This window comes from Chenopodium album, chromosome 5, assembly GCF_948465745.1.
Source record: "Chenopodium album chromosome 5, dcCheAlbu1.1, whole genome shotgun sequence".
NCBI classification, from domain to species: Eukaryota; Viridiplantae; Streptophyta; class Magnoliopsida; order Caryophyllales; family Amaranthaceae; genus Chenopodium; species Chenopodium album.
The window spans coordinates 59,976,602-59,998,392 of NC_137838.1; the positions used below are offsets into that span (position 1 = coordinate 59,976,602).

General features: G+C 39.1%; 1 protein-coding gene across 1 annotated transcript; it reads right to left on the minus strand.

Moving 5' to 3' along the window:
• Nucleotides 1–20,450: 20,450 nt before the first annotated feature.
• On the minus strand, nucleotides 20,451–21,147 carry LOC145632952 (uncharacterized). The gene is made up of 2 exons (XM_081685272.1): nucleotides 20,735–21,147; nucleotides 20,451–20,598 (listed from the first exon to the last, which is right to left on the minus strand). The coding sequence occupies exons 1-2, from the start codon at nucleotides 21,145–21,147 to the stop codon at nucleotides 20,451–20,453; spliced, it is 561 nt and encodes a 186-aa protein (XP_081541398.1).
• Between the last annotated feature and the right edge of the window lie 644 nt (nucleotides 21,148–21,791).

The window sequence follows — 21,791 nt, forward strand, 5'->3', positions numbered from 1 at the left end:
TTAGTAATAAAAATGACGGAAATTTTTGCGCAAAATTAATCACAATTTTTTGCACACACACATATGCACATAAAAGTGAAAAAATAAATATAAAGATAATACAATCATAATAGATAAAAGTCTGTATATACAAAATATGTCTAACAAATGAGTCAGCCAGGCAAAGTCCTATAAAAATCAGAATAAATAACAACACAGGTACAACTACGGCGCTAGAGGACGCAGATGATGAGGAATGTTCATCATATCAAAGAACTGCGCAGATTGAGGAGTATGCTCCTCACCAGCTCCGGTCTCTCCAGGAGGAGGGAAACTCAACTCAGGACCAGTCCACCCAAGGTCGCCCTGGTGATGGATTAGTAGAGGCTGAGGCTGCGGAGGCTGCTGTAACGACAAGCCGACCTCGTGCGTCGCACCACATCTCGGGGCTGAAGTCGCCTCTCCCTAGCCCTTTGGCCCAGCCTGTACAGTCTCAGATGAAGAACCCGAGCCCTCCACCGCCTCGGTCCGAGCAGCATCAGATCGGCCACCCTGACCACTAGAAGTAGTGCGACGACGCCTGGAGTTAGACCTAGTCGGCTCTCTCCGAACCTCAGGTCTTATCCGAGTACGGGAAGGAATAGATTGTCCCTGCAAAAAGAAATCAAGTTAGATGCAAATAAAATAGAAATATAAACAATGCAGAAATAAAGAGGAAAAGCTACCTCCCGAACAGTGTTGTCACGACGACAATAAGACACGTTCCTCATCCGCACGAGCTGGCTCCAGAAGGCGTCTATTCACCTCGCCATCGCCGTAACCTCCTCACGCGAGAATTGTCAAAGAAATAAAATTAGTAACAATACAAGACAGATATAAACAAATAGCAAGCAAATAACTCACCCGAGTCTGGTGGTGAGGGCGCTCAACAAAATGCTGATCCTCGGGAGCTGGAGGGATCATCTCCTCAATAGGCCCGTATGTCCCCTAATAGTGGATGAACATACGAGGGGGAACAAACTCAGTAGGCTCGGTCTGGCAAAAAGCAGACCAAAGTGAATAAAATATCACTTGGGGGCTACTCAGCAAAGAGATAAAAGACAAAAATCATACCGCCGCCTCCTCAGATAGAACAGGGGCCGGAGCTAACAACGATAGCAAATCCTCCTCGTAGCATCGCCCCGAGCTGGAATGAGATTGCCAAGGGGTACCAGCAGGAGACCTCTCCGACAAGCTGAGCAGCATCGCGTCATGAAACATATGACGTGGCGGAGGAGCAGGGACGACATAAATCTCTGAGGAGTGCTAAATAGCAACTCTCTCTCCTAGGTAGACCGGCGCCTCATACATCCCCTGAAAGTAGCGATGCTCAGCAGTGTACTACGCAACCAACGCATGAATAACCAAGCCGCACCATGGCCGGTATAATACATTAGGCTCCTGCAAAGAATGTCTATAAGATAAAGCTCTACCAAAAGTGATACAAATATGTGAACTATTAAAAATTAACATACCGAGAGGATCAGCTCTCGGACACGGGCAATAGTCGCCTGGTTATTGAAGCGACCTCCCCAACACGCGCCAACAGGGAACTCGCGCGGAGATGGTCTTTCCAGCACAAACGAAGGAAAGTACTCGTAGAACCAGATCTACAAAGATAAAAAGATATTAAAAGGTGCTAATAAGAGTTTAGAGCTAACTTTTAAGAGATAAAGTATACCTCTACGACTCTCAAGAAGCCTGACAGAGCGATGTTTCCTGTGTAAGACCGGTGTCGACAGGAGTCTCGCAATCCTCGCAGTAAGTCAGCATAGGCTAAGCTGGCCAATCGTAAGTCCGGATCAGCTGAAGATCGCAGACAATAGGAAGGTAGTAAAGCAGCACCCTACTACCCATGTCAGGGGAAAACGTCCCTGACAGCAAAGTATATAAGTGCAAAGATGCGCACCTGCTACTCTCGGGTAGTCGCATCGTCCTCGAAAGCCATCGCCAGAGACGACCAGCGAATGCACCTAGGGCTGAATTTTGATGGCTCCACCTCAGCGCGGGCCCGAATAGCAATCGGACCCAATAGCTCATCAACCTCAGGAGAGAAAACGCTGATGGAGCTGTCGAACGGCAGCACGGTCGAACAAAACTCCAGTCCCGAGATGAGACTGAAGTCGGCTGGGGTGACAGTCATCTCACCCCAAGGAAAGTGAAAAGTGTTGGTGATGTCCCAGAAGAACTCCACCAAAGCACGAACCACATGGTGGCTCGCGTCGAATGAATACATGGCCTGCGTGATCCGAAACAGGGCAGTCAGCCCACAAGACTCTTAAAGAAGGCGTAGCCCCTCATCGCCGCTGAAGTACTTGCCGTACAACTTGCCCAGGGTGTCATTGCCCGAGCCATGACTGCGCGTCTTACCGCTAGTGATCCGGCGACGCACCCTCTCAAAAATGTGGTGCTCGGGGGCAAAAAAAAACGTTCGCTCGTCCCACTCAGGGAAGGGACCGAGTGAAGTGGACGGGTCAGCGTCCTCCTGAACGGCTCGTGCTCCCGTCGTGTGTATCAAGACCAGGAACCAGAACCTCGCTGTCTAGCCATACTACATTGGGCAAAATTGACAAAAATTAAGGTTCTATAGTATCTAAGGTTTGCCTAGCCGCATGATACTATGTTCGCAAAAGAAAAAAAGAAAAATAGAGTACGCAGTTCTAAAAAAGAGCACAATTTCAATTCAAGCATATATGGAATTTTTCAAGCAATCAAACAATTTCTTACAATATTATGATAATTATTGTGACAAATCGGACAAGAATTGCTAGCAAAAACATCAAGAACGAGCCATATTGTTTTCCCGACCTTAAGAGGTTCAACAATGGTGAACTCGTTCATTTCTTCACCAAATTGAGTCAAACAAGTCTCAAAATACTCCCAAGGCAATATTTAAACATAAACAAGCAATTCTGGTCAACAACTATCCATTCTCTTCTTAAATTCTATGAACTCTCTGTCCTTTAAGTTCATTTTCTCATGCAGGGATAAATTCTGGTCAACAACTATCTCAAAGTCAAGCTTAGCTCTTTCAAGCTCAGCTTGCAATTTTGAAATACTTGAATCATGCAAAACTACAGAATCACATGAATTAGTCTTTCTAAGCTGGGCTAACTCAACCTGCAAGCTACAAATTTTAGCTTCACATTCATCATGCATATTACTAGAAACAGTTTCAGAACCAGTACTTTTGCTGTCCTTAACTAGGACATATGCTTTATATAGTTTCTCTACATCATCAACTAACAAGTTGAATCCTTCTAACAGTTTAGACCTATTTAGAGCACTTGCCCTAGATTTTATACTATCAAAGTCGTACAAGTCATCATCACTATAATCAAGCACGTTAATGACACAACTTGTAAACTGTTTCTCACATTCATCATCACTGTCATCACACAAACCCATATCAGATTTTATTCTCTGAATTTCAAGTTTGCTTTGATCTAAAGCAATCTCTAGTTCAGCCACTTCCTGCTTCAAGTTAGCACAGACACTTTCCAACAAATCACAACTTGAATTAGCAATATCATATTCTTTAGACTTTTCTTTAAACTTTCTCTTAAAATCATGATAAGCAATTCCAAGTTCTAAACATTGATCTAAAGCACTACTAGCACATTCCATCAAGTTTTCTCTATCATAAAAGAGCATATCCTTTTTGATCTGATCAATGTTTACCTGATGTTGATCCAAGGGGTGCTTCTTTGCCATGAGGCAGTGGACATCTGAGCTGGTTCCTCTGCTGTTCCTGGTGCCTTCTTCTGAACTTTGATTCAGTATTGCTGTCATACATACATCTGACTGACTTGAATCATCTCCCTCTTCATCACTGTCTGTATCTCCCCAGACAGCAGCAACCATGGCCTTTTTGTAGGCCATCTTGTCTGCTTCCTTGGACTGGTTGTCCTTCCATTGAGGACAATTCTTCACAAGGTGTCCCTTCTCACCACACTTAAAGCATCCTGTTGCAGAGAAGTTGTTAGATTTTTTATTTGATGCATTATTAAACTTACCCTTGATGAATTTTCCCTTCTGGTTTCTGAAACTTCTTTCAAACCTTCTAGCCATCATTCCTATCTCATCATCCTCAGCTTCCTTCCCTTTGGACGCCACCATGCTTAAGTGTTTGATCACAGTGGGGTTCAAGTTTGGGGTAATGCTTGAAATATTCCCTACATGGAGGCAACTCTTTGTACGGTGCGCTACTTGAAGGGTTGTCCGGGTCAATGTATTCTGTTGCGTTTAGATTGTGATTTACTGTTGACAGGTTGGTGTGACTCAGATTGGGTTAGTTGTCCTCTAACAAGACGATCGATTACTGGTTGGTTGGTGTTTTCTAGGTGATTCTCCTATTTCTTGGAAGACTAAGAAGCAGGATACTGTTTCTAAATCTTCTGCTCAGGTAGAGTATTGTTCAATGTCTAAGGTCACTGATGAGTTGAAATGGTTGAAGGCTCCTCTTGACAGTTTAGGAGTTTTGCATCCGCAAGCGATGAGTTTATTTTGTGATAGTCAATATGCGTTATATATTACGCAGAATCTAGTCTTTCATGAATGTACTAAGCATATTGAGATTGATTGTCATTATGTTCGGGATGTAATTCAGGAAGGGATTATTCGACCGTTATATGTGATGACAACAGATCAACTAGCTGACATATTCACTAAGGCGTTAAGCAAGCAACAAATTTTGTATTTACTTGGCAAGTTGGGCATTTGTGATTTGCATGCTCCAACTTGAGAGAATTTTCCTGTACGCTTTTCCAGAATTTTGAAAGAAACTTGGATTCCTTATCAGACACAATATCATTTGGAACTCCATGTAACCTCACAACATTCTTGATGTAAGCTTTTGCAAGTTGTTCCATCTTCCAATTCTCTTTCATTGGTATAAACACCGCAGATTTTGTAATTCTGTCCATCACTACCCAAATGGTGTAATTTCCACTCCTTGATTTTGGAAGGCAAGTCACAAAATCCATTCAAATGCAATCCCACTTTCATCCAGGAATTTCCTATGATTGCACAATTCCCTGTATCCTCTTATGCTCTATTTTCACCTTTTGGCAAGTCAAACATTTTGCTACGAATTCCGCAACTTCATTCTTCATTCTAGGCCACCAATACACCTTTTTCAAGTCCTTAAATAGCTTATCCCCCTCCTGGGTGTACTGAATAAGGTGTATTGTGTCCCTCTTCCATTATCCCTCTCTTCACTTCCTCACACTTTTTTGGTACACACCATCGACCCTTGTACCTCAAACTTCCATCTTCATGAATTTTGAATTCTGTAGCTTTGCCTTGTTTTATTTTCTCACAAATCCTATCCAATTTCACATCTCGTGCCTGGTTTTCCCTTATCTCATCGAATATGGTTAGTTGTATAGTTATATTTGCAAGAATGCCAGCCGGTACTCCCCATTCTACAACCTCTAAATTCATTTTACTCATTTCCCTACATAAATCATCAGCCACTATCAAAGTATTTAATCCATGACTAGTCTTACGACTTAGAGCATCTGCAACTACATTTGCTTTTCCTTCATGATATTGTATGTCTAAGTCATAATCTATCGTATACTCTAACCATCTCCTTTGGCGAGAGTTCAAATCATTCTGAGTGAAAATGTACTTCAAGCTCTTATGGTCTGTGTAAATTCTAAATTTCACTCCATACAAGTAATGACGCCAAATCATTAAAGCAAAGATAATTACAGCAAGTTCTAAATCATGGGTTAGGTAATTTCCTTCATGGGTTTTTAATTGCCTTGATGTGTATGCAATCACCTTTCCATTTTGAAAGTGCAGCTGGTACTCAAGAAGGGGGGGGTTGAATTGAGTACAGGGCAGTGTTAAGAATTATTGGATTTTCTTCTCTATTTATGTAGGGGGACCAGGTGATGAACTGGTCCTGCAGCGGAAACAGAAAATTCAATAAATAATCAACACAAAGATTTAACGAGGTTCAACTCAACTCTGAGCCTACGTCCTCCACTACCCTAATTACTTTTATTAATCAACTCTGAAAAACAAAAGCAATTACAAATGATCACACTCGTGATCCCCACACCTAACTCTAGGTGTCACTTCGCACTTGAACTCACAAGCACTTGCACTCACACTCGTAAATGCTACCCAATCACTAACCTCTTAGTGATTCAATACAAACCCTTTGTTTCCCTCTAAATGCTTCCACTCAAAGCTTACAAGAGATAATTACAAAACAATTCTTACTGTGTGCATAAATAGTTTGTAAGCGATGAACTAACTATTTCCCTTAGAGTGTATTTCGAGCTTTCAAAGATAGAGAAGTTTTTCAGAAAAGCTCACTCGAAATTCTGATCGAGTTTATGCTTTTATAAGGTTGGGAGATGAATTCTTTCGTGATCTTTTCAGATCATAACTTAGGTAAATAGAATATCTTTTATTTTGTAAATAAGAGATATTCTAAGATATTATTCTACTTTCCATAAATGGGTAGAATAATATATTCTAAGTTATATGCGAAATAATTCATCTCCAACTCTGCATAAACTGAATCAATTAGTTTAGTAAATATTCTCTAAGGATAGGAAATATATATTCCAGAAAATATTTACTGAACTAATGTCCAGGTTCATGAAACAAGCTACGAAGCAGCTGTTTCCTAACCTGTTAGTGTCCTAGAGATCAGGTCAACTTTTCCTGATCTCTACAACACTAAATATTCTAAGTAAGGGATACAGATAGCTCACGTACAAACATCCATGCACACTTAACATTATAAAGACTACAAAGATCAACTATCCTAATATGAGAGACTTCATAATCTTCAAGTCTTGACGGCCTTCCTTGATAGAACATTCTGATACATATTTCTTGAATGCTTTGATTCAAAAGGACTTCATATTGCCTCAAGTACTTGGGATAGCTGTTCCTGTTCAAAATGTCAGTTGATATGATATAAAACCAACAAGAACCAGCTAGTCAGCTGTTTGTCATCACTCAAAACCTTAAGTGACTCAACAAATTCCCCCTTTTTGATGATGACAAACACTTTGAAGTTTCCTGCACCTGCACGTTAGTGAGAAACAGCAAAGTAAAGAAAGTTCTAATCTACACTTAAGAAGACAAGACTTTCTACTAGACTTTCTACACAAGGGATATCTTGTGTAAAAGACTTATGACACTGATGACTGACCAGGATAGCCATCTTTATTTAAAAGAAACAACTTGTTTTTGGATTTTTGGAAAAAGACACTGAAATAGTTAGTTAATCTAACTGTTCCCTCAAGGAAATAAAAGACTCAATCTAATTGTCTAACAAGGCCTTTTCAGAAACTTCAACCTGCTTTTCCCCCTTTTGGCATCATTAAAAAGCATTCAAAAAATAGAATTGCACACCAAAATATCGCAAGGAAGCCAAAAATCAGTAGTTTCAACCACTGATCAATCTCAATGCTGCAGGGTAGCACAAACAGGTTATTCAATCACATAAAACAGAAAAAGCTTAAAACTGTTCAGGATTACACACCAGAAGGTTAGAAACATAATAGAAACCACACTGCATGAAAAACAGTCTAGCAGTGTGGGGGAACAGCAAATATTATGGCAGTTAATGGAAGGGGAGGGGGAGACTGAAGTGATCATTCATCATCATCTTCATCCTCTTCTTCATCCTCTGGGTTGATCTCCTCCTCGAAGTCAGAACCTTCCTCAGCTGTCTTTTCTTCTTCCTTCTTCTCCTTTTCCTCTGTCTCTTCTTCTTCTTCCTCATCAGATTCACTTTCCTCTTCTTCAGAACCCTCTCCTTTTTCAGCATCAGGACCCCTCTCACTGGAGGATTCCTCATCATCCGTCTCAATGATCCTACAGTGTGTAGAGTCAAACTTCATCCCAGACTCTGGGGGCAACAGGTGATCAATCACCCTGCAAATAGTGAGGAATTTCCTGTTGTTCATAAGCTTATCAAGCTTCCGTTCTTCTTCAGCCTGCACTAGACTGGTAGCCAACTTTATGATCCTCTCATCCTGCCTTTCCAACTTGGCAAGAAGCATTGCCACATCCTCAGGAGTGATTTCCTCCTGGTTCCCTGCATCCCTTGGGCTACTTTCTTGACCTACAAAAGTCAGCCTCTTTCCAGAGTAGTCAATCTTCTTTTGAGTGAGTATTTTCTTGGAGAACAACTGAAGACTCACCACCTCACCAGAAAAAGAAAACTTGGGATTCTGCTCCTTGATGATTTTGCAGATAAAGGAACCATAAGGCAGGGAGTTGTGGGATGAAGCATGGCAGTACAACATGTGCTCCATCATTAGAGCTGGCAGATTAACCTTAACCTTTTTCAGGATCAGATAGATCAGGACCATGTCCATGATCCTAACAGTACCTCTGCCTTGACCCTTGGGCAGAAAGACCTTCAAACACATGGAGTGCAGAACCAACATAATTGCCTCCCTAAAGTCACTAGGGGAACCAGCTTCTTCCTTCTTTCCAAACAAAAACTGAGTAACCTCCTCAGGTGTTACTCCTCCCATTAGGGGCCACCCATCACTGCTATATCTACCAAAACCATCTCTAGGTATACCCAGCAACTCAGATAAAACAGACTCAGAAACATGGACAATACTACCAGAAACAGTTGATGCCACAGACATATCAATGTTTTGCTTCAGATTAACAAAGAACTGACGAACAGGACCAACAAAAGCATCATTTAAATCATTAAACAGAGACATCCATCCTTGGAACTCAAGAAGTTCCTTAACTTGACTCAAAGCAGGAATATCAAAATATTCATTCTCAACACCACAACCAGATAACACAGTCCTAGAACTTAAAGAAGTTGCACCAGTACTGGGGTTAACAGGTTGTTTACCTTTAGCAGCCTTGGAGATACGGGAAACAGATGATGTTGATTTCCTTTTCTCTCCTCTCTTAGGCTCAGATGGTGTAGTCTCCTTCTCTTCTGAGCCCTTAATGACCTTTGAAGCAGCCCTAGTCTGCCTTTTCCTTACAGAACCAGTAGTGGTACCAGCAACCACCTTGGTCACCACTACATCTAGATCCTCCTCCATCTTCTTGTCCTCCTTCTCCTCATCCAATCCTTCATCAGCCAGTTCCTCTAACTGTTTTTCAAGTTTCTTGGCTATCTTTTTAACAGGTTCCCCCTCAGAAGGTGATTTGGGGTTTGAAGAAACGGTTTCAGTTATTTGAGTGAGGGTTTCGATGGATTTCTCTTTTGGGGCCTTTTTGGATTTGGATTTTTGTGGAGAAGGGGTTAAAGTTTTAGTCTTTGATGGTGAAGCAGGTTTTTCCTTCAAGACATTCTCGTTTGAAGGAGTTTGTCTCAAGGGAACGGCCTTGATGGGTTCAGTTTCAGAGGGGTTGATTTCTGGTGTTGCTTGTGAAGGAGTCTGCTCAGAGACGTTCATAAGAACATCCTTGATTGTTTCTTGAGATTTTGACGAGGGGGAACTAGCCAAACTTGCTTTGGAACCTCCTTTCCTTCCTCCTTTCCTTCCAGTTCCAGCCTTTCTCACCATTGTTGCTTGTCTAAGCTTCGAAGAATTGATCTTGTAGAGAGAGAAGTTGAGAATTTTTGATGAATGATGAATAATCACGGAGCAAGGAAAGGGAAGCAAATATATAGCAAGAGGAATTATAGAGACAATCAGAAATAAAATCAGAGGATCAGAAGATATTTGGAAGTTATTTTAATTTGGAAATAACTTCCATAAATGAACAACTGCCCATAATTGCAACTGTCAGAACAAATTGCCGTTGGAGGAAAATAACTGCCATATTTAAAAGATTTTAAAATCAATTAAGAATATAAAAAATATTTTCTCACGGTTTAATTTGAAATTAATTTCAAAATTAATCCGTTTGTATTTGCTGCTGTTTCCTCTGCTGGTAGGGTTACTGAAACAGTTGCTTATCTGTTCAATATGGCCTTCAATCCTGAAAGTGATTAGCTGCAATATTGCTCACATAGAGATAAGCAATTAACATTGAGATAATAGACAGAATGCAAATGTATGATGCACGCACACATTTAAAGAATACTTAATTAGCCAATCATTGGGGAAAACAGCTGAGAGAGGTCTCTTAGTTTGACCTAGTCAGACCTAACATGACTCTAAACTTGTAGAAAGACTCTTTACCCAATGGCTTAGTGAAGATATCTGCAATTTGTTCTTCACTGTTGCAAAAACTCAGCTCTACAAGACTTTTCTCAACATTATCTCTTAGGAAATGATGTCTTATCTCAATATGCTTTGTCCTGGAATGCTGCACAGGATTCTTAGAAATGTTAATAGCACTTGTATTATCACATAAAATAGGTACATTTTCATAGAAAATACCAAAATCTTTCAACTGGTTTCTTATCCACAACAGCTGGGAGCAGCAAGCTGCAGCAGCTATGTATTCAGATTCTGCTGTGGATAAAGCAACAGAATTTTGTTTCTTTGATCCCCATGAAATCAAGCAGGGACCTAAGAAATGTGCCATACCAGATGTGCTCTTTCTGTCTACTAGGAATCCAGCATAATCTGCATCTGTGTATCCTAATAGTTCAATTGAACCACCTTTGGGGTACCACAAGTACAGATCATCTGTTCCTACTAAGTATCTAAGTATTCTCTTGACAGCCTTTAGGTGAGATTCTTTGGGATTGCTTTGAAAACGTGCACACAATCCCACAGAAAACACTATATCTGGCCTACTAGCTGTCAAGTAGAGAAGAGAACCAATCATACCTCTAAACAGTGTAGCTTCCACACTCTCTCCTTTATCATCACTGTCTAGCTTTGCATTTGTAGGTATTGGAGTTGCATATGATTTACTGTCTTGCAATCCATACTTCTTGATTAGTTCCTTTAGATACTTCTGTTGATGTATCATGATCCCATCAACTGTTTGCTTGATCTGCAATCCTAGGAAGAATCCTAGTTCTCCCATCATGCTCATCTCAAATTCACTTTGCATCAGATCTGCAAACTCACTACACAAAATTTGATTAGTAGCACCAAATATTATATCATCTACATATATCTGTACTACAATCAAATCAAAATTCCTGGTTTTGATAAAGAGGGTCTTATCAACCGTTCCCCTTCTATAGTCATGTTCCATCAGAAAGTTGGACAGCCTTTCATACCAAGCTCTAGGAGCTTGTTTAAGACCATAGAGTGCCTTGTCCAGCTTATATACATGATTTGGGAATTGACTATCAGCAAAGCCAGGGGGCTGCTCAACATATACTTCTTCTTTCAAATAACCATTAAGAAATGCTGTCTTAACATCCATTTGAAAGAGCTTAATGTTCTTATGAGCAGCAAAGGCAATCAAGATCCTTATTGCCTCAAGTCTAGCTACTGGTGCAAAGGTTTCATCATAATCAATGCCTTCTTGCTGATTATAACCTTGCACGACCAGTCTAGCTTTGTTTCTGACTATAGTACCCAGATCATCCAATTTGTTTCTGAAGACCCACCTGGTACCTATGACTGACCTGTTCTCAGGTCTTGGCTCAAGATGCCACACTTTATTTCTTTCAAATTGATTTAATTCATCTTGCATAGCCAAAACCCAATCAGGATCTTTTAAAGCCATCTTGTAGTCAGTTGGTTCTATATTGGATAAAAATGAGAAAAATGCACAAAAGTTTTCATAAACTGCTCTCCTAGTCTGAATGCCTTTACTGATATCACTCAGAATTTGTTCAGTAGGATGAGAAGATTTATATTTAAAAATGCTAGATCTAGGTGCATTCTCCTTTAATCCATCAGAACCATCATGCATCCCTGGTTCATTTGTGCCATCAAATTGGTTTTGCACAGATGGACCAGTATGCTGAGATGTTCCCCCTACCTCTCTTACCTGGGTGGAAAACTTGTCCTGAAAGTTTTCTGTTCCCCCTGAGGTGTTGCTTTCTCCATTTACTTGGGGACCTTCATCTCCATCCTCATGAGTATCTACTTGTTGAGGATCTCCTTCATTGTGACCAAGTCCTTCACCAGCAGCATCTGGTGAACCAGTATGTGAACCTGGTTTTTCTAAGGAAACATCAGTTGATTCTCCTGTAAAATACAAAAGTCCTATCTCATCTAAGTCATCAACCTGCACATTCTCACAACACATATTAAATTCATCAAAGACTACATGAACACTTTCTTCAACACACAAAGTTTTCTTATTGAATACTTTATATGCCTTACTGTGAGAAGAATAACCAAGGAAAACAGCTTCATCACTTCTTGGATCAAATTTATCCAAGCTGTTCTTACCATTATTATGCACATAACACTTACAACCAAAGGTTCTGAAGTATGCTATGTTTGGTTTCCTTCCTCTAAGAAGTTCGTATGGAGTCTTCTTCATTTGAGGCCTTAACATCAACCTATTTAACATGTGACAAGCTGTATTTACAGCTTCTGCCCAAAAAGACTTGGGGAGACAACTCTCAATGAGCATTGTTCTTGCCATTTCTTCCAAAGTCCTGTTCTTCCTCTCAACTACTCCATTTTGTTGAGGAGTTCTTGGGGCAGAGAAATTGTGAGAAACTCCATGTTCCCTGCAGAACTCTATGAAGCTAGAGTTATCAAACTCTGATCCATGATCAGATCTTATGGCAGCCAGTTGATGATTGATCTTGTTCTAAACCTGCTTTACTAATACAATAAACTCATCAAAAGTTTCATCTTTAGAAGACAGAAATAGAGTCCATGTGTATCTGGAATAATCATCAACAATGACACACACATATCTAGAACCATTTCTACTTTGGACTCTCATGGGTCCACATAAATCAATATGAATAAGTTCTAGAGGTCTGCTGGTACTGATAGTTTTCTTTGGCTTAAAAAAGGATTTGACTTGTTTCCCTTTAGCACATTCTTCACAAACTCTATCTGCTTCAAACTTGATGTTAGGCAGGCCTATCACCAATTCTTGAGACCTGAGTTTGTTAAGAAGTCTAAAGCTGACATGTCCCATCCTTTTATGCCAAAGCCACTGGTCCCTATCAGAAACAGCACTCAAACAGATGGACTTGTTCTCAGGGATTTGGTTTAAATAAGTAATGTAAACGTTTTCATGTCTGAATCCCTGGCAGACAAGTTCATTTGTTTGCAAATTCACTATGTGACAAAGGTTGTCTTTGAACTCAACTTTATTACCTTTATCACATAATTGTGAAATACTCAAGAGATTATGTTGTAAACCATCAACATAATATACATCACTAATAGCATGGGAAAGTGACTTACCAACCTTACCAATTCCAAGAATGGTACCTTTGCTGTTATCACCAAAAGTCACCTTTCCCCCTTCATGAGCTGTAAGTGAGAGAAACTGTTTCCTATCCCCTGACATGTGTCTTGAGCAGCCACTGTCCAAATACCAGTAGGTATTGTCTCTCACTTCAGCCTGCACAGGAAAAATTCAAACGTTAGCTTTAGGAACCCAAATCTTTTTGGGTCCCTTTCCAACAACAGATTCAAGCAAGTCTTTTCTAACCCAAATCTGTTTAACATTTTTCTCATTTTTATCCAATCTACTTTTCCTGTCTTTACACTCATATTTCTTATGGCCATTCTTGCCACAATGATAGCACACATGCATGTCTTTTGCTAAGACATACTTACCTTTCTTATACTCCTGTAACCATGTAGTATCTCTGGGAGACCAGTTCCTCCTCACTAGTAGAAAAATGTACATTTGCGTCGCCATATTTGCGTCACTCATTCTAAGGAGCGAAGCAAATGTATTATTTTACCTTCCTTTTAAATTATTTGCGTCGCATATTATTTAAGAAGCGACGCAAAACTCAAGTGCATTTCAGCTTTCTATCATTTGCGTCGCTCCTATTTATTAAAGCGACGCAATTAATAAACTTATTTGCGTCACTCATTAGTTAGCAAGCGACGCAAATAAGTGATTAAGTAAATTGCGTCACTCTTTTACTAATGAGCGACGCATATGTACATTGTACAACATTATAAACAAGGTTATTTGCGTCGCTTTTTTATAATAAAGTGACGCAAATAACTCTTTTGGCTTTAGGTTTTTGTGCGTTTTTTACCTTAGTTTTTCATCAGGTACCTACATTCACTATCCAAAAAGAAAAAAAAAACAAGAGTTCTTAAATTCCAGCGAATTTCTACAGCAAAACACCCACAAATTTGTCTCTGAAATCCAACAAATTCGGCCAAAAACTTGCGTTTCCCCAGCAAATTTAACATCTGAAATCGCAGTGAAGTCGAAGACCCATAATCGGCTGCAAATTCGAGCAATTTCGAGCAAAAATTTAGACCAAAAACAATAAGAAATTCGAAGCCTTAAACCCAGAAAAATTGATTGTTTCCGACCAAAAATCCCCCATTTCGAGCAAAAAATCAACTCAAAAGCATACAAATTCGAACCCTAAAAGCCCCAAAAAATTCAATTTCGGTCTTCAAGTTCGATTGGGGGATTTCGTGGGGGGATTTCTAGGGTTTTTGGCAGCGACGCAATATACCCTAAGAAATTCGTCCCATTTCAGTCATAAATAATTTTTGTTCGAATTTCAGTCAAAAATTTAGATCCGAATTTTTGTTGTATGAATTTTTGATTTTTGAATTTTCAAAATCAGGTATTAGAAAATATTTGAAAATTAATTGCGTTGAATTTTTTTTTGGTTGTAGAAATATGTTAGGGATTGCGCGGCGAAAAGCTGTTCGTGGTGGTGTTTTGGTAAAATTTTAGAACAATTTCTTGAATTGATTGTAATTTTTTAAAATGTTTGTGTGATTTTTGAATTGATGGAAATTGATGTTGTTGTGATGTTATTCAGGTGCTAGGGCGTCAAATTCACAGGAATTCTGGACCATCTGCTCCAGCTTTCGGATCTCACGGCTATGCTACTGCCGCGAAAGAGGTAGTTGTTAGATAAAGCTCAATTAGATAAAAATTTGTGTTTTTATTGGTTAAGTTGATGATTTCAGCTGGAATTTGTGTTTTCTTTGCTGAGTTGAGGATTTTAGCTGGAATTTGTGTTGTTTGAGTGTGTTTTTCCCTAGACTGATCACCTTATGGGGGCGGTTTAGGTTGCGAATGTGAATGTTTTCATGTAGTTGTCATACTGTTATTGTTTGTGCCAATCTTTTTTGCTATGTAGAATGTAGATTGTGAAAGTATGAAAGCAGCTTGTCTTCGTAGTCGATACAATACCTCTTGTTGTGCGACCTTGTGTATGTCATGTTGTATGGACGAGGTTGAGGGTGTTGTTTTTGTTTTGTGTTTGGAGTAGGGAGTGCTTTTTATGTAATTATTATAGTTCTCCTCCTGATTTTGTAATTCCGGAACTTAATCTATAAATGTCATTGTTTTGGATGGAAAAAAGATTTTTGATGTTTTTTCTGCATGCTTCAATTTGGGATTAGGATTATGTATCAGTACAAGAAATGATGAATTTGATTAAGTTAGTTGTTATGCATGATTTTTCTTTCAAAATTCATGCCTAATACCTTTTCTTTTTATCCTTATACCGAAACAAGTACTTTGCATTATACAAGAATCGTCTATGTAGTACACAGATTTGTGTTTGACACTTTTATTTCATAAGAATTTATGAGTGGAAATATTGCGTCTGGCTTCTATTTTCTTATTGCTAGTGTGCTGACATTAGTTGCCTGTGCCTGGCCTGTTCCCCTTCCCAGTATAACCAAGTCCCCTTCTACCACTGTTTCCAGCAGTTAAGGTTAACTGGTTCAATGAGTTCTGGGATTGGAGGACTTTATCCATTCTCTTCTTAAATTCTATGAACTCTCTGTCCTTTAAGTTCATTTTCTCATGCAGGGATAAATTCTGGTCAACAACTATCTCAAAGTCAAGCTTAGCTCTTTCAAGATCAGCTTGCAATTTTGAAATACTTGAATCATGCAAAACTACAGAATCACATGAATTAGTCTTTCTAAGCTGGGCTAACTCAACCTGCAAGCTACAAATTTTAGCTTCACATTCATCATGCATATTACTAGAAACAGTTTCAGAACCAGTACTTTTGCTGTCCTTAACTAGGACATATGCTTTATATAGTTTCTCTACATCATCAACTAACAAGTTGAATCCTTCTAACAGTTTAGACCTATTTAGAGCACTTGCCCTAGATTTTATACTATCAAAGTCGTACAAGTCATCATCACTATAATCAAGCACGTTAATGACACAACTTGTAAACTGTTTCTCACATTCATCATCACTGTCATCACACAAACCCATATCAGATTTTATTCTCTGAATTTCAAGTTTGCTTTGATCCAAAGCAATCTCTAGTTCAGCCACTTCCTGCTTCAAGTTAGCACAGACACTTTCCAACAAATCACAACTTGAATTAGCAATATCATATTCTTTAGACTTTTCTTTAAACTTTCTCTTAAAATCATGATAAGCAATTCCAAGTTCTAAACATTGATCTAAAGCACTACTAGCACATTCCATCAAGTTTTCTCTATCATAAAAGAGCATATCCTTTTTGATCTGATCAATGTTTACCTGATGTTGATCCAAGGGGTGCTTCTTTGCCATGAGGCAGTGGACATCTGAGCTGGTTCCTCTGCTGTTCCTGGTGCCTTCTTCTGAACTTTGATTCAGTATTGCTGTCATACATACATCTGACTGACTTGAATCATCTCCCTCTTCATCACTGTCTGTATCTCCCCAGACAGCAGCAACCATGGCCTTTTTGTAGGCCATCTTGTCTGCTTCCTTGGACTGGTTGTCCTTCCATTGAGGACAATTCTTCACAAGGTGTCCCTTCTCACCACACTTAAAGCATCCTGTTGCAGAGAAGTTGTTAGATTTTTTATTTGATGCATTATTAAACTTACCCTTGATGAATTTTCCCTTCTGGTTTCTGAAACTTCTTTCAAACCTTCTAGCCATCATTCCTATCTCATCATCCTCAGCTTCCTTCCCTTTGGACGCCACCATGCTTAAGTGTTTGATCACAGTGGGGTTCAAGTTTGGGGTAATGCTTGAAATATTCCCTACATGGAGGCAGCTCTTTGTACGGTGCGCTACTTGAAGGGTTGTCCGGGTCAATGTATTCTGTTGCGTTTAGATTGTGATTTACTGTTGACAGGTTGGTGTGACTCAGATTGGGTTAGTTGTCCTCTAACAAGACGATCGATTACTGGTTGGTTGGTGTTTTCTAGGTGATTCTCCTATTTCTTGGAAGACTAAGAAGCAGGATACTGTTTCTAAATCTTCTGCTCAGGTAGAGTATTGTTCAATGTCTAAGGTCACTGATGAGTTGAAATGGTTGAAGGCTCCTCTTGACAGTTTAGGAGTTTTGCATCCGCAAGCGATGAGTTTATTTTGTGATAGTCAATATGCGTTATATATTACGCAGAATCTAGTCTTTCATGAATGTACTAAGCATATTGAGATTGATTGTCATTATGTTCGGGATGTAATTCAGGAAGGGATTATTCGACCGTTATATGTGAAGACAACAGATCAACTAGCTGACATATTCACTAAGGCGTTAAGCAAGCAACAAATTTTGTATTTACTTGGCAAGTTGGGCATTTGTGATTTGCATGCTCCAACTTGAGAGAATTTTCCTGTACGCTTTTCCAGAATTTTGAAAGAAACTTGGATTCCTTATCAGACACAATATCCTTTGGAACTCCATGTAACCTCACAACATTCTTGATGTAAGCTTTTGCAAGTTGTTCCATCTTCCAATTCTCTTTCATTGGTATAAACACCGCAGATTTTGTAATTCTGTCCATCACTACCCAAATGGTGTAATTTCCACTCCTTGATTTTGGAAGGCAAGTCACAAAATCCATTCAAATGCAATCCCACTTTCATCCAGGAATTTCCTATGATTGCACAATTCCCTGTATCCTCTTATGCTCTATTTTCACCTTTTGGCAAGTCAAACATTTTGCTACGAATTCCGCAACTTCATTCTTCATTCTAGGCCACCAATACACCTTTTTCAAGTCCTTAAATAGCTTATCCCCCTCCTGGGTGTACTGAATAAGGTGTATTGTGTCCCTCTTCCATTATCCCTCTCTTCACTTCCTCACACTTTTTTGGTACACACCATCGACCCTTGTACCTCAAACTTCCATCTTCATGAATTTTGAATTCTGTAGCTTTGCCTTGTTTTATTTTCTCACAAATCCTATCCAATTTCACATCTCGTGCCTGGTTTTCCCTTATCTCATCGAATATGGTTAGTTGTATAGTTATATTTGCAAGAATGCCAGCCGGTACTCCCCATTCTACAACCTCTAAATTCATTTTACTCATTTCCCTACATAAATCATCAGCCACTATCAAAGTATTTAATCCATGACTAGTCTTACGACTTAGAGCATCTGCAACTACATTTGCTTTTCCTTCATGATATTGTATGTCTAAGTCATAATCTATCGTATACTCTAACCATCTCCTTTGGCGAGAGTTCAAATCATTCTGAGTGAAAATGTACTTCAAGCTCTTATGGTCTGTGTAAATTCTAAATTTCACTCCATACAAGTAATGACGCCAAATCATTAAAGCAAAGATAATTACAGCAAGTTCTAAATCATGGGTTAGGTAATTTCCTTCATGGGTTTTTAATTGCCTTGATGTGTATGCAATCACCTTTCCATTTTGAAAGTGCAGCTGGTACTCAAGAAGGGGGGGGGGGTTGAATTGAGTACAGGGCAGTGTTAAGAATTATTGGATTTTCTTCTCTATTTATGTAGGGGGACCAGGTGATGAACTGGTCCTGCAGCGGAAACAGAAAATTCAATAAATAATCAACACAAAGATTTAACGAGGTTCAGCTCAACTCTGAGCCTACGTCCTCCACTACCCTAATTACTTTTATTAATCAACTCTGAAAAACAAAAGCAATTACAAATGATCACACTCGTGATCCCCACACCTAACTCTAGGTGTCACTTCGCACTTGAACTCACAAGCACTTGCACTCACACTCGTAAATGCTACCCAATCACTAACCTCTTAGTGATTCAATACAAACCCTTTGTTTCCCTCTAAATGCTTCCACTCAAAGCTTACAAGAGATAATTACAAAACAATTCTTACTGTGTGCATAAATAGTTTGTAAGCGATGAACTAACTATTTCCCTTAGAGTGTATTTCGAGCTTTCAAAGATAGAGAAGTTTTTCAGAAAAGCTCACTCGAAATTCTGATCGAGTTTATGCTTTTATAAGGTTGGGAGATGAATTCTTTTGTGATCTTTTCAGATCATAACTTAGGTAAATAGAATATCTTTTATTTTGTAAATAAGAGATATTCTAAGATATTATTCTACTTTCCATAAATGGGTAGAATAATATATTCTAAGTTATATGCGAAATAATTCATCTCCAACTCTGCATAAACTGAATCAATTAGTTTAGTAAATATTCTCTAAGGATAGGAAATATATATTCCAGAAAATATTTACTGAACTAATGTCCAGGTTCATGAAACAAGCTACGAAGCAGCTGTTTCCTAACCTGTTAGTGTCCTAGAGATCAGGTCAACTTTTCCTGATCTCTACAACACTAAATATTCTAAGTAAGGGATACAGATAGCTCACGTACAAACATCCATGCACACTTAACATTATAAAGACTACAAAGATCAACTATCCTAATCTGAGAGACTTCATAATCTTCAAGTCTTGACGGCCTTCCTTGATAGAACATTCTGATACATATTTCTTGAATGCTTTGATTCAAAAGGACTTCATATTGCCTCAAGTACTTGGGATAGCTGTTCCTGTTCAAAATGTCAGTTGATATGATAAAAAACCAACAAGAACCAGCTAGTCAGCTGTTTGTCATCACTCAAAACCTTAAGTGACTCAACACATTTTGCATAAGTACACACCCCAAACCATTCTTTGATGCATCACTATATACATCATAAATACCACTATCGTCTGGCAGAGTTAGCATTGGCACTGTAACCAACTTCTCTTTTAGGAGTTGGAATGCTTCTTCACACTTATCATCCTACTCAAACTTCTTGTCCTTCTTCATTAGAGTAGTCATGGGTTTAGAAAGTTTTGAGAAATCTTTTACAAAATGCCTATAATATCCTGCCAAACCTAGGAAAATCCGAACATCAGACACTGTTTTGGGCGTAGGCCAACCCTTCACAGCTTCAATTTCGGCTGGATCTACTTCCACGCCATCCTTAGACAAAAAATGACCTAAGAATGCTACCTTTTTTAATTAAAATTTAAACTTAGAGAACTTTGCAAAAAGATTGTTTTCTCTCAGTGTTTGTAGAATTTCCCTTAGGTGTTCTACATGCTCCTCTTTGTTCTTCGAATACACCAATATATCGTCTGTGAACACTACTACAAACTTATCCATATATTTATGAAACACCCAATTCATCAAATCCATAAAGATTGCTGGAGCGTTTGTCAATCCAAATGGCATTACTGTAAACTCATAGTGTCCATAACTTGTCCTAAAAGCGGTTTTAGGAATTTCTCGTCTGCAATCCTCAACTGATGATATCCAGAGCTCAAGTCAATCTTAGAAAACACGGTTGCGCCTTTCAATTGATCAAATAAATCATCAATCCTGGGAAGTGGATATTTATTCTTTATTGTCACCTTATTCAATTCTCTATAATCAATGCACAACCTCATGCTTCCATCTTTCTTTTTAACAAACAAAACTGGTACCTCCCCAAGGGGATGCACTCGGTCTGATGTACCCTTTGTCCAACAGATCCTGCAACTCCTCCTTTAACTCACTCATCTCTGCAGGTGCCATCCGATATGGTGCCTTGGATATTTTTGTTGTCCCTGGGACTAAGTCTATGGTAAAATCAATTGCTCTCTTGGGTGGAAATCCAGGGATTTTGTCCGGAAATACATCCAGAAATTTATTCACTACCTCTATTTCTTCAGGCTTAGTTGACTCTTCATGATCCATGCTCCTCATACTACAAAAGTGCACTAGATGTCCCATTTTCATGTACTTTGCCAACTTCAACACAGAAATCAACCTAGGGCATTTGGCATTGCCATGCATCGAATAAGTCACTACCTCACTCTCACTTGTGGTCATTTTTACTTTCTGCGACCGACAACTTATTTCAGCATTGTACTTGCTCAACCAATCCATTCCTAAGATGACATCAAAATCCTTAACCCGAGCTCAATCAGGTCCGATTGAAACATTTTCCCTTAGATCTCTAAAGGTACATTTCTAAAAGTTTTGGTACAATTCACTACCCCACCTGTTGGAATGGTGATTGGTAAATCTACTACTTCTACTACTTTCAAATAGTCTTTAAGTTTCGAAACAATTCTTTTTGAAATGAAAGAAAAAGTTGCACCAGAATCAAATAAAATTTTAACAGGAATAGAGTGAATAGAAAAAGTACCGGTGATGACATATTTCGTGGAATCAACCTCATGCCTACTCAACACATTCAATTTTCCTACAACTCCACTTTTCTGCTGATTATTCCCATTGTTGCTGTTATTGCTGTTCTTTGCTCCATTCTGCTGAGCTCCCTTATTTTCATTGAAGTTATTGTTGTTCCCCTGAAAGTTCCTTTGGGTCCCTCCTGAATTATTATTTTGTTTATTCCCATTAGAGCCTTTGGAGAAACACTCGTACTCTTTGTGCCCCAACTTATTACAAGCATGACAAACAACTAGATTTCCATCACAGTCCTTTCCAGGGTGGTTATTCTTGCATCTCCTGCAAAAATAACGCCTCTCATTTATGCTATTCCCTTGGTTATTGTTTCTAGCCCCTCC